The sequence below is a fragment of the Gavialis gangeticus genome, unplaced genomic scaffold (genome assembly GCF_001723915.1).
Source record: "Gavialis gangeticus isolate Ggan-Ray unplaced genomic scaffold, GavGan_comp1, whole genome shotgun sequence".
Lineage (NCBI taxonomy): Eukaryota > Metazoa > Chordata > Crocodylia > Gavialidae > Gavialis > Gavialis gangeticus.
This window is the reverse complement of record NW_017729004.1, coordinates 9,070,054-9,084,221: the sequence shown is the minus strand read 5'-3', so window position 1 is coordinate 9,084,221 and position 14,168 is coordinate 9,070,054. Positions and strand designations below refer to the sequence as shown.

Genomic DNA, 14,168 nt, shown 5'->3' with positions numbered 1-14,168 from the left:
GGGGGGCTGGGGGAGCAGGGAGGGGATGGGGCCTAGCAGGGGTCCCCTTGTGTTCCCCTCCCCATCTCCCCTGCCCCTACTTACCAGCTCTGAATCTGACTCCAGCTCCATGTTGCAGCCACGGGGGACTGCCCGAATCATCACATCTCTCTGTATCGTTTCCAAATCAATTTTGGAGAGCTTCAGATCGATTTGGACCTTTTTAATTAGTCCCCTGATTCAATTCGGATTCAGAGATTTGGCCACCGAATCGGGCTGAATCTCCCCCGAATCAAATCAGGACCCAGAGCTTCGCACAGCCCTAGTAGACACCTTCCTGAGTCTGAACTACGTGTTTAGAGTTAACTGCTTGGGGATCTCCTAGAAGTCAGTGGGAAATCTGTCTGCTTTTTCCAAAGCTAACTTTGGCCCAGATTATTTAGGATGTTTAACAGTAAACGTATTACATTTAATAATAGCCTATATAGTGTTTTATAACACTAATTAATTATTTATTATTAATTTATTATTTATTATTAATTATTTATTAATTATTATAATTAATAGAACATTGTCTTAGTTATGCTAGTTTACAACAGGAAGGATGGAGCAGTTTTTAGGGTAGTACTTGGAAACCGGAGTTCATTTCCCAGCTCCACTGCAAACTTCTTATTCAAGACCTGTATTCAAGACCAACAAGTGGCCTTCAGCAAGTCACTTAAAGCCATATTTTTAAACATGCCCAAATGACAGAGAGGCATATAATGGCATTTCTAAACTTCCCAAAGCCTGTTACACATTCAACTGGTCTCAATTAAATCAAGAATGATTATGGACCTAATCTGGTTAGACACTTTGTAAAATCCCACCCAGGGACAGATTTTTAAAGTATTTCAGCACCTAGCTCCTATGGATTAGACACCTACATCCCATTTACAATCCAGGCACAGGTGCCAATCTGCCTCTTTAGGCATCTACATATTTTTGAAGATTTTGTCCTTAGTGTCACTGAATCTCAGTTGCTCATCAGTAATAGTGGAGGTGATAACAATTCCCTGACTCAAAAGGGTGCTGTAAGGATAAATACATTAAAAATTCAGAGGTACTCAAATTCTAACCTAACAGGGGCAGATGAAGTGGCTTCTCCCAGTCTTGTTTATCTTGAACTAGTTCTTTTCCCACCCCCTCATCCTCATAATTCGGAAGGATTTTATTTTTACATATTTTGTATATGAGAAGGGCTCTAGTAATATGCAGAAATCCTCTAAGGAATTTCAGGTTAACAAGCAAACTTTTTATGTGCACGAATAAAAAAAATTCCTTTAGGCACCTAAAACATTATGGACTGGCAAGAAATAGTTGTTTTATTCATGAGAGAGTCATATTTTTCTTATGATGAGTCTGCCTTGGGCAGAAACTGTTTCTGGATCTGGAAAGGACAGACGTCTTCCTGGTTAAAATGGGTTGAGGTGCAGCTTTTCCTTGCATTTTCAAGGTATCGGCAGCTCGTATGAAATATTCGTGCAAGCTACATGGAGAACATAGGGTATTTCCTTATTGCACCTTTACATCCCTCCTCCTCAAAATGTAGTTTGGGTAACACCCATAAATTCCTGAGTATCTATATTAGAATACAAGGGATGATAAGAGAAGGCTATGGAGACAGTATTTTTATCTGAGTGCCCTCATCTGTTATCTCAGATGTCCCATACCATTCAGAGTTAGACTTTTTCTCACTAAACTTTATACTCAAGGCCGATGTTGAACTTAAAAGTTTATTTAATTTTTCATGTTTGAAGTTTCTTGTATTGTCTTTTGAATGATTAAATCTTTTAACTCCACTGCTGGGAACATTTTTTGTCCTCATCTCTCAGGCTAGTGGCATTCTGAGACTGATAATATCTGAAGTTCAAAGCGTGGTCCTCTTAAAGTCATTAGAGAAGGACTTCCCATATGTTAGGGCAGAGCCACTGGATTGTATTCCCAGTTCTGCCTTTTCTCATTCTTTGATCCTAGTCACATAAGCTCTTCATGCCTTAGTTTACTCATCTCTGACGTTGAAATAAAATATTTCTGACCTTCCTTATGGGGTATCAGGAGACTTAAGAAGTGCCATACTGGCTCAGACCAATGGTCCATCTAGTTCTTTAATTCTGTCTACAACAGTAACGTACATGGTTGCTACAGAGGAAGAGCACTGAACTAGATATTGCTAGCCTCCTTTTCAATATTCTCCCTAGCATCCACCATTATTAGTTTAGAGGTGCCAGAGGAAACATCTCCAACCATTCTGTTCAATATCTATTAACAGATCTATCATCCATGGATTTATCCAGTCCCTTTTTGAACCTGGCTGTGCTGTCTGCCTCCACCACCTCCTCTGGCACTGAAGTCTATAAATGAATTATGTGTTGTGTAAAAAAATGCGGTCTCTTGTTGGTTTTAAACCCATCACTGATTTCAGTGGGTGGCCCCAAATTCTAACAAATTCATTTTTGTTAAAAGCTTAGCGATCCTTGGATGAAAGGTGCTAAACAAGGTTCTGTATTGTGTTTATGGTAAATGACATTTTAGATAAAGTAAATGAGTAGATACGGATTTTTCAGCTGGTCTGTAACACAACAGCAGCTAGGAAATTCAAGATTAAGACTGAAATGAAACATTGAACCCTTTTAAAGTACATGCAGCATGTAAAGTGGTCCTATCTTAGCATACAGAGATGGAAAACATGTATTAATTCAGCTAGAGTCCATTGGCTGGCCATTGCAAGATGGGCCCACTTGGGTAATGTCCAATCAAGTTTTAAAGACGTGTGCAGATGCAGATTTTGCTGATTCCTTTAGACAATTAATTGGCAGCCTATTACAGTGGATCCTAGAGTCAGGAAATATTTTCCAGCATCAGGTCTAAATTGTCCCTTTTTTATTTCACTGGCTTATGCATTATTATAACTATCTATATGCCGCTCGGTAAATCCTCTCTTGTATTACTTGTGTTTTTCAGATGTTTTAAAATTGTTACTATGATCCCCCCTCCACCACCCCAATCCTTGTTTCACCAAGTTCTGCAGGCTCATTTGTTTAAGTCTTCCCTTCTAAGTCAGTCCTGTGAAATAGAGGCTTCTCTTGAAAAATATCAGGCACCCAGAAATACAGCTGCGTGTCATCATTAAGAGATATCCATACTGCTATCAGAGTTACAGTCCTCCCTCGCATGTGTAAACATACTTACACTGGCTTAAATTTGCCCCAGTCAGATACCAAGAGCAGTGTAGCCTGGGAAGCAATAGGCTTCATCACAGGATATGCAGGCCTACCAAAAGCCATTCAAGTGACGACTTTGTGCTGCAAACCATGATCCAGGGACCACGCTGTTGTCGATGCTTAAGCTAATTAGAATATGTCTGTGTGTGCTGCCATCATCCCTGCATTGATTTCAATGTAGACATCCCTATAGAGCATTGTGCATATCCTACTGAAACAGGGGACTGTGGCGTAGACACCCATACAGTCCAATGGGTCGCCAACTGGTTAGAGAGTCGCACCCAGAGGGTGGTAGTGGATGGGTCCTTCTCGACCTGGAAGGACGTGGGAAGTGGGGTCCCACAGGGCTCGGTCCTTGGGCCCGCCCTGTTCAACATCTTCATCAGTGATTTGGATGAGGGGGTGCAAAGCACCCTGTTCAAGTTTGCTGATGACACTAAGATGTGGGGGGATGTGGGCACAATAGAGGGGAGCAACAGGCTACAGTTGGACCTAGACAGGTTACAAGGATGGGTGGAGGAGAACAGGATGGGGTTTAACACGGACAAGTGTAAGGTGATGCACCTGGGGAGGAACAATCGGCACCATACATACAGGCTGGGGAACTCCCCTCTTGTCAGCACGGAGGTGGAAAAGGATCTGGGAGTCATTATTGACTCCAAGATGAACATGAGTCGGCAATGTGGGGAGGCGGCTAGGAAGGCCAACTGCACCTTGTCGTGCATCCACAGATGCATCTCGAGCAGGTCCAAGGAGGTGATCCTCCCCCTCTATGCGGCACTGGTCAGGCCGCAGCTGGAGTACTGCGTCCAGTTCTGGGCGCCGCACTTTAAGAGGGATGTGGACAGCATCGAGAGGGTCCAGAGGAGGGCCACTCGTATGATCAAGGGACAGCAGGGTAGGTCCTATGAGGAAAGGTTGCGGGACCTGAACCTGTTCAGCCTTCAAAAGAGAAGGCTGAGGGGGGATCTTGTGGCCTGTTATAAACTGGTTAGGGGGGATCAGCAGGCGCTGGGGGAGTCCCTGTTCCCCCGAGCGCCGCAAGGAGTGACCAGGAACAATGGTCACAAGCTGGCGGAGGGAAGGTTTAAGTTGGACATCAGGAGGCGCTACTTCACGGTCAGGGCGGCTAAGGTCTGGAACCAGCTTCCAAGTGAGGTGGTGCAGGCTCCCACCCTGGGGGTTTTTAAGAGGAGGTTGGATGACCACCTTACTGGGGTCGTTTGACCCCAGTGCTCTTCCTGCCATGGCAGGGGGTCGGACTAGAAGATCTGCTCAGGTCCCTTCCGACCCTAGTAACTATGAAACTATGAAAATGGCTTATGAAAGACTGCTATAATCACTGACTGTCATCATTTTGGACAATGCCATTGTGCTCCAGTGCTCCCTGAAGCAAGACCTGTTCCCCTTTTTATAGTCAGGCTCACTAAACCCTCTTTCAATGCTTGCTTGTTTCTCATCTACCCAAAACTACAGGTGTCTCCAGCCTTCAGAAGTGCATAGGACCAAATGCCTCACTGTGGCAATAGCAGATATTTTATGGCGAGCAGGGGACCACGAAAAAGCAGTGATTGCACTGTAAGTGAGACACATTTTCAGTTATTGCATATAATTATGGTTGCCAACCCTCCAGGATTGCCCTGGAGTCTCCAGGAATTAGATATAAATCTCTAGAAGACTGCTAAGAGTCACTGAGGAGATAAATGATAGGGCATTCATTAAAATAAATATTAAATGTTGAATTTGATTTATACAGTAATCCAATGGGGTTGTTAACTGTAATAGTAATGTGCATTTGCCTTCCTGACGTAAAGTCATTAATGTCATTATGTCATGTGATGAAACCTCCTGTAATAGATTCAGAAAGAGTTGGCAACCCTACATACAATCCCTATGGTTAACTACAGAGAGACAGAGGCCTGAGGCTGAATTGTTTCAATCTTTGCAGGTTAGTTTAAGCTGCATTGATTGAATCGTTAAGGAAGTGAACATACATTCACTTTTGATTCTGGAAATGCAGCGATATGCTTGCATTATCCCAGGCCAGAAGCTGAGGAGTACTGGAGCATGCCTCCCTGCTTGGCTGGAGCAAACAGTTTAGGCCCAAGCTAGCCTGCTCACCCTGCGACTGGAGGTTTGTGGGGGAGGTGCCAAGCATCCTGGTATACTGGGACCGTGAGTTAACTTGAACCTGGAGGGGATCTGAGACAGAAGTTTCATAAACCAATTTAACCTAATTCAGTTAAGTCTGATACTACATCTATCCAGGTTTATTTTAACCCGGTTTCAGCCTTTTGAAAGTGGTTTACGTGCACTGAACCTCTGTTGTGTTACAGATTTGAACTGGTTTCTGATCACCAGGAAGCCTGGTTTTCCCTGATAAAAATTGCAAATTCTCTGATTAAAAACTCCAAGATCTGCGATTAAAATGAAAGACACCTCAACTCCCTTCCCCACCCCCCATAACACCCTGGTCCTGCTCATGCCCCTTATTCCCCCGCAATCACACCGGTCCTCCTGGTGCCCCTCACCCCCCCTGCAGCCCCCTGGCCCTGCTAGTGGCTGTGCAACAGCAAGAGCAGCAAGTTGCACAACCCCGTGCCGCTGAGTGTGCAGGGTACGTGTCCCCAGGGCAGCGTGGAGCTCGGAGCCGCAAGCAGCCTCACTGCGGGCTGCAGCACCAGGTTGCATCTGCTTAGCTGTGGAGGCCCTGGGAATGGGCAGCATGGTAGGAGCCCGAGCCCGCCCCGTGCACAGATTTGGGGGGCATGCGTACCCCCTGCACCCTGGGAGTGTGTGCACCAGTGGGGAGCTGGTCCCTTCCCTCGCCCCCCAGATGAATCATCCGCGGCCCCATGTCACTTCCCTCCAGGGCCCTGCAGTCATGCATTGCAGCCCCAAGTGCCATGCACCACCCTGCTGGGCAGCAGCCCCAGGCCCAGCCCTGCCCAACTCTTTCCCTCCCTCCCTCCCTTGCTGTGGGGGCCTCAGTGTCCATCCCCTCCCCCCCCTGCAACTTACCTGCAGGAGTTGCCCTCCAGTCTGCCTGGGGCCATGTGCACATACATGCATATGGCACCCCTTGCCTGACCGCCCTCCTCCCACTCCCGCCAGCCCCCTGCAGGGGAACCCTGCAGGCCTGCAGAGAGCTCTTTGCAAAACAGCAAAATCCACGGGTTTCTCAGCTAAAATGAGAAATCTGTGGTTTCCCCTGGCAAAGGGTAAAGTCTGCAGGTTTCTCCATTTTTCCACGAGAAACGGGAAACCTGGATCCTTGCCGATCACTTGTACTGTTTTCTATGTCATTTCTGTCCCTAGCCCATGTGTATCTGAAACAATCCGTTTCATTTAAACGCCTAGATCTCTGCCCACGTATATGACATTCAGGATGCTTTTGTCTAGTCTAAAATGGCTTGTTGTTAATGGACACATTCTAGTGGCAGTTCCCTGTCCTAACATCCAGTAAAAATCAGGGTAAAATCCTGCTGTCTCTGGAATCAATGGTTTAAGTCCCATTGACTACACTGGCTTCAGCATGTCACCACAGTCTCTGTGACAAGAGTGCCTCTGTATATTAATTGAGAAGTGGAACTTTTCTAAAGCAGCTACTTCCTTATTATATTTTAAACATGATTTTACTCTGTAAGGCAGGTTTCTCCATGTAGACACTATATCTGTTGCTGTACTGAAGCTATCACATTGTCCTTCTGTTCTGTTCCAGCGAAAAAATTTCAGCGAGGTCTTGACTCTGTCTGTCTTCTTTCTGTGTACAGTAGCATTTGATTAATTGTAAACACAATATAAAGACTGTTAAAACGCTTACAAAGTAACTCACTTGTTTGGTGATGAAAGCTGACTTTGTAACATAAACTTGCCATGCGAGAGAGCTCAGTTAAAAAAAAAAATAGCCACTTTTTTCAGTTCTTTTTTCCACTTCACTACAGCACATTGATTTCTCTTTGTTGCATTGCTGGTGCTTTTAAGCTGTTGCTTTGTTTAACTCTCTTTTATAGGCCTTCAGGAAGGCAGCAGTTTACTCCGGTAGGAAAATACAAAGCAGATGGGATCTTAGAAACGGTACATTTTGGTGCAACCGCACACATACATTTCATATGTTCCGATATGTATATTTTCTCTCTCTCTCATGCACATACACGTGCACACACACACACACACACACACACACACACACACGTAAAACTTCACTTACAAAAAGTACAATGGACCTGGTTCTCTTCTGTTTCCCATGCTAATTTACCATATTTTTTTCCATAAAACACACACCCTTTTCCCCAAAACCAGCTGGTAGAAATTAGGGTGTGTGTTACATATGAGAAATACTGATCCCCCTGGGTCCAGAAATGTGGTGGTGGGAGACCACTGTTAATTACTGCAGCTCTGGGAGACGGGGCATGTTATGTTGTCACTGCCTCCACCACCAAATTTTCCAGCTAAATAACACGGCCCCATATAGCAGACCTGGCAGGTGGTCAGACCCAGAGCAGAGCCCCAGACCTGGTACAGAGGTCAGACCCAGTAATTTGGACCTACTGTGCAGGGTCAATCCATGGTGTCAGACCCAGTGCTCAGCTCCAGGCTGGCACACAGCTGCAGACCTAGCATGCTGGATCTGGTCAGTTTGCAGCTGGACCTGGCCTGTGGCCCTGGACCTGGCTTGCAGGGTTGGCACTGACATGCAGCCCCAGACGCAGCACATTGGTTTGGGCTAGTGTGTGGAGTCAGTCCCTTTGCACACAGGGCTGCACCCAGCTCAGAAGCAAGCTTGGCTCCCTGGCTACTACTTCTCAGTTACTTAGTGGTCCTACAAGGTAAGATTTTTTTTTCTTGATGCTGCCTTTCCAAAACAAAGTGAGGTTTATTTTCTGTGGTGCGTTATATGTAAGGTGACCATATTTTTAAGGAAATGGGGGGCAGAGTGTTTCAAGTGAAGGCAGAGCAGCATGGTGCACCAGGCAGGCGGGTGGGCAGGGGCTGCTGCTGCTGCTGTGCCGTGCCAAGGCAGGTGGACTGGGGCAGTGCCCAGCCCAGCCCAGCCCGCCTCCTGCCTCCAGCTGCTGCTCAGGAAGGGCTGGGTAGTGCAGACAGGGTGGTGCGTGCTCCAGTCTGCCCACCTTGCTTCTGCATAGCAGCAGCAGTGCCTGCTCGCCTGCCTGATGCACCATGTTGCTCTGCCTTTCTGCTGGGCTGTGCCCTGTGTCCTGCCCGCCTTCCTCTGCCTGCAGCAGCACTGTTGATTTGGCATGGGGAGGAGGGCCAAAATACAGGCTTTCCCAGGCTGCAGTTTTCCCTCTGGCCATTCTGCTGCTGCACAGTCGTGCACAGGAGAATCGGTAGAGAACGAAAGAATCATGTATCTGGACAGGAAAAGCAAGGATTCGAGGACTTTTCTTTCAATTTTCACCAACCAGCCGGGACTATCCCTGCCAAACTGGGACTTACGGTCACCCTGGTTATATGTGACAAAATGTGGTAGCTCCACTGACTTCCATGAAGCTGCCCTTGATTTACCCTAATGTAAGTGAGAGGAGCTTCTAAAGAGTAGCAGCACTTCAGGACGTAACTGGCTTTTAGCCTGACCCAAATATATGGACCCCCTGAAATTCTCTTTCCATTCATGTCCCAAGGTTACAAATAACAGCAGCTTTCCCCATAGCGGAAGAGAACTGGGAATGGGACCTTCGAGGCCCATTGCTACAGCTGTTATCAACAGAAAGAAGCCCTCGGTTTTCCTCCTTGTACTTTATACAGCATGCCTTGCTTTTCCTCTCCAGATAAATGGCTCATGATGGTAATTCCTAAGAAATTAAATGCTTTGTCACCTGGGCATTTCTTTCCATCTGAAGTTCTCAGTTGCTTTACAAAGGTGAAAGAGGCAAGGGTTTTTGTGGGCAATATTTTTAACTGACTAACTGCATGGTGGCGATAGACTTAAACAAGCTTCTCAAAGCAGGGCATGACAAATTAAGTGACACAAATGATACCCGAGTGAATAGAGGGAAAGAAGAATTTGATGGGGAGGGAGAGGTGCTTTCTTGTCATCACAAAGAAAGCCCATGGTAGATCCAAAAATATAACCCAAATTTTTGGCCCCTGAGTTCGATGGTTTAGACACAAGATTGTTGTTCCTCTCAAAGCGGGGTGGGGGGATTACCAGAGATAATCCATTAATAAAAAAGAATCAGACACTATGGAAATCCAGCCCTGTTCTTGTGAATTCTCACTAACATTTAAATTGGATGGGACTAGCTGTTGTATTAAGCACTGGACAGCACTGTGTTTTATATAGTTCACATATTCTGTCTTCTAAAGACAACCCACTAGAATGGACTGTACCTGCAGATACCAAACTACTTGGGTCTCTTCTGTCTTCCAAAATTTCTGCATTCCTACATTGCTTGCAATACTTGAGCATCATACAGTACATTTAACATGCTGAAAACTGACATTATTTTTAAAACAAGACTCTCAGAACATATACATACTGTGGCTGCAATGAGAGTTAAAACATTATTTTAGTAATGAAGCTGGAGTTCTGAATAAAATGGATTTCAGTGGATCTTATCCAGTCTGTAGCAGCCAAGGATCTTGCCAGACATATTTAAGTTTTGTGGTTGCTTTAATTCAGTCTTGGTTTATACTAGCATGTTGCTATCTATTTTAATTACATTTTTTAAAACATTTTTTTTTCAGCTAATGCTACATAACATCACAAAATATGAGGATCTGACAATATTTCTTCAGAAGTATATTCATCAGGTACTCTGCATGTAGAGACAATTAATCTTGACATTCATTGTTCAGCTGATAGTCTTTTAGCATATAAAATTCAAGTAGAAACTAATATAAATATCACTTCAGGAAAAATTTGGACATGTCCCCTGAAAAAATGAAGGACCAATTTCAAGCCTACCATAAATGATAGAGAATCTTAGAGATTTTAGTTGGAGTTGTGAGTCTGTTTGGGGGATAAAAAGCACATGCATTAAACCATCAAAGTAAATGCAGTACACCTTTTTTTCCAGTTTGAAACTGGTCCGTGTGGATGCATTCTTCTCACTCTGTCAGTGATCTTATCAAGATCTATTCATCTGTGAGTATTTTTATTTCTATTGTATAAAAATAAAGGGACCTAAGCCATATAAAAGTTGCAACCTGGGGAGGAAGCAGTTGTCCTTCGAATTTACAAGAGGGCACAGAAACTCCTTAGCTGACAAAATAATGATAGTGCAATATTTACCATATGCTAGATGCTCTACTAAGTATATGAAATACTACTGGTATCAAATCCATCCACCTTGGTCATATCCAGAGCTCAAGGATATGAGCTTCAGCTGTGCAAAGAGTTAGGAACATAAAGCATAGAGTGTAAGTACTATGTCCTCAAGTCCAGGCCCCTGTTGTCACAGGCAGTGGCATGCTATAATCCTTCCCATAAATGTATCAAGACTTGCCTTCAAAGTAATTAAGTTATTTGCCTTTCATTACTGCTATTGAAAGGCTGTGGTAGGACTTCACTAGTTGGATAACTTTATCCTGGTCTCCAGACTTGTACCAGCATTGGCCCTTTCATTTAAATAGCGGTTTTCTCTTCCTGGGACTTCTCCCCATGTTGTATTTACATACCTCAGTCACATCCGTTTTCCGTATTTTTTGTGTCAGCTGAGAAATCCATGGTTTTTTTGGTCTCCACTCAGAAGACAGGCTCCCCGTGGCCCTGATTATCCTTGTAGTGCTTCTCTGCACCTGTCCCAGTTTAAATTCATCCTTCATAGATATAGGTGACAGCACTGCATGTGGTATTCCAGATGAGGCATCACCAGTGTCTTGTACATTAATAGTTTCATGTCTCTACTGGAAGGAATTGACCTGATGCATCCTATGGTATAGCATTTGCCTTTTTCATTGCTGCATCACTTTATTGCATCACACATGCCATTATCACTTACACTCCCAGCTCTTTCTCCTCTTCTGTTGTTTCCAGTCTGTGAGCTCCCAGTTGATAGCAGAAATAATTGCCACCAGTTCAAGACCCACCACGGTTAGGGCTACATGCAACCCACCAGCCAACAGGTGAAATGAGCTTTGCTAATTGGCATATAGTCTACTCTAGTGTATATTCACCACTAAATTGCAACCAAAATAACAGGCTAGATGGGATATTTAACGCCTTCTTTATCTCTACGGCTGTACAGAAAGTTTGTGTTCTCCTACAGACTGGAAGAACTTAAGAGAAGTTTTACTTAGGTTTAATTTTGAATGGTGACATGAGCATTCTGGGGTTGGATGGCACAGAAGAGGCAGTGACCACTAAGTGAATTCATTCTTTCTTGTAATGCCCATGATGAGTCTAGCTGACAGGTGTTCATTAAGCTGACATCATTATGAATTTCATTAGAGTGCAGTTGTACTTATTTGCACTTAACAGAGTTCTCTTTTGTCCTTTTAAACTGTGTTTCTACGCTGCTATCAGCCGGAGGATTAATCAGTAAAAAAAATCCATATAACAAGATCAAATTACACTCTCTAAATGCTTTTCAGAATCATATTCTAGTGAAAGAGAAGTGTCAGAAAAATCCATCATCTATTGTATTTCTGTCTCTCAGTAATGACTGTCATGAAGAAAACTGCTTTGATTGAAAAAGACTACGACTTTAGATTATCTTAGTATGCTGCCATGGTTCTACTTTTTTTTTCAAGCCTAGACAGAGTTGAAGGAAATACCAGTTTGGAACTCAATTTTAGATGTAAATGTAGTTGCTAAACCACAGACTTTCTTTTAAGGATTCACGATGTATTATTATTTTCAAATTTACTTTACATGAACGTTGACATTTTGTGGTTTAATTTAGTTTAGAAGTCTAACATCATCGCTTTAATTCTGTAAGGTGTAAGTGGCATTAATATTATATTACTGGTTTTAGACCCGCAGCACAAGGAGGTTTGGTGACTTTGTTTAGGTTCAACATGACTAGGTTTTTAAAGGTCTTTAGGTGCCTAACACTGCAGATCAGCACATGGTGGGGTTTTCCAAAGTGCCTAGGCTCCTAATTCTCATGGATTTGAATGTCTGCACCAGACACTAAAAACAGCATGCATTTCTTAATGATGGGACCATTAAATTAATAAAAAGATTACAAGTTGACTTATCGCTAATAGGTGCCTGCATACTTTTGAAAATCCCCCCAGGTTTGTATCTGTACTTTCAAGCACCTAAATACCCTTAGACATCTGGCAGACAGTGACAGAGAGCAGCTTCTTTATGACCCAAATCTGTGACCTTCCCCCCACCAGACCATTTCTGGAAATGCTACTGCTTTTCCACCTTGCATCTTTTCCTTTTCTGTGTCTTTGTGACAAGGTATTTAGCAGAATTTGCTAGACTCTGTCATGGCCTTGAATTTACAACCTCTTCACTGTCAACCGTGCACCTTAGTGTCCACCCTACCCTGAACGGTATAGTGCCAATAAAGTCCACCAGTAGCTATCTTCTCTTTATAAGAAGCATGAATTTATCTCTGTTGTTAGAAATGGGGAATGTACATTCAGACTTTTGTCTACGAGAAATGAATGACAATTGTATTATGCGTTTTTCAATTATGGATGAATGGTCATGTCATAATCCTTGTTTTAGGATTTGAAAAATAGCAGGAGAAACAAGTTCACTGCTCATACCATTAAGAAATACGTACCATTGAGTGGCTGTTATGGGCATTGAAAAGGGTTGTTATTTACATGACTGACATCGTTCTAGACGAATATTTGAAGACCAGGGAGAATTGTTTTACTTAATAGGGTTATGTCCAGCAAATAGAGCTGGTTGAAAATTTTCGCTCAGTATTTTTTTTTCTACAGAAAATGAATCTTAAGCAAAATTAAAACTTCCCATAGGAGCCCATTAGTTTTGCTGATTTTTTTTTTAACATATCTTGTCATGTCAAATCCACCAAATCAAAATGTTTTGGTTTCCCAACCCATGCCAATGTCTTTTATTTCAGACTACTGTGCCAAGCTAGGTCTCCCTGAACTACCCACATGCTACTGGCCAGGAGTACCTGCCTGGGCCACGTGTCTCATGGTAAACCCAAGTCTCTGCTCTGGTTGTAACGGTGCAGGAGATAAGAGACCAAAGGCTCTTGAATGACCACTCCCATGAGGCACAGCAGCAGCTCCGAGGGAGATAGGTTAGTGTCAAACCAACCACAACCAAAATGCTTAAATTGGAGTCAAGAAATAGAAACAAAACACTTTGTTTCAGAAATGTCAACAACATTTCCTTTCTATCAAACATAACACTTTACAGTTTTCATTTTATGAAGAACAACTCTATGTTTTGACTTTTCATTCCACTTCAGAACACAAAAAAAGGGAAATGTCCAAATTTCCTGCAGGACAGAAATGCCTATTTTCAACAAGCTTTAATCTAATACTGCACTCATTTTAAGTCATAGGCATTTGTATTTAGCAGGCCTACCCCACTTGGAGAAGCAGAGGGTTATGCTTTCAGTGTTGCTGTGTAGATTGTGCTAATGAGTTCATCATACAGCAAGTATAATGAGCATCAGTGAGGGAGCCAATAAGAAATGGTTAGTCTGTTGTGAGAGAAGGGACGTGGGGGAGGGTGCAGATTGAGGCCCCATTAGTGAGGGAGGGAGTGGGGTTGGGGCAGGAGCTGCACAGCCAGGGTGGAGCATGGGAAGGAGCCATGAGTACCTTATCTGGGGGCTGCAGGGAGGGTGTGGTGGCTCCCACCGCTACACACACCTCAGGGGAGGCATGGGGGCCATATGTCCCAAGATGAGTGCATGGGGTGAAGGTGGGCTGCTGCTGTGGGCTGGGGTCGGGGCTGCGCTGGGCGCTTCCTGGAGAGGGGCTGCACTTGGGGTAGGCAGCAGTGGTGCTGCAATG

General features: G+C 43.9%; 1 protein-coding gene across 1 annotated transcript in view; it reads left to right on the top strand.

Annotated features, from left to right (window-relative positions):
• Nucleotides 1-14,168, top strand: part of FAM188B (family with sequence similarity 188 member B) — a 138,610-nt gene that overhangs the window by 57,179 nt on the left and 67,263 nt on the right. Inside the window, exons 10-13 of the mRNA XM_019508078.1 lie at nt 4,719-4,820; nt 7,256-7,319; nt 9,954-10,019; nt 10,286-10,353. Coding sequence (XP_019363623.1) covers nt 4,719-4,820; nt 7,256-7,319; nt 9,954-10,019; nt 10,286-10,353 — 300 coding nt within the window. The remainder of the gene's footprint in view (nt 1-4,718; nt 4,821-7,255; nt 7,320-9,953; nt 10,020-10,285; nt 10,354-14,168) is intronic.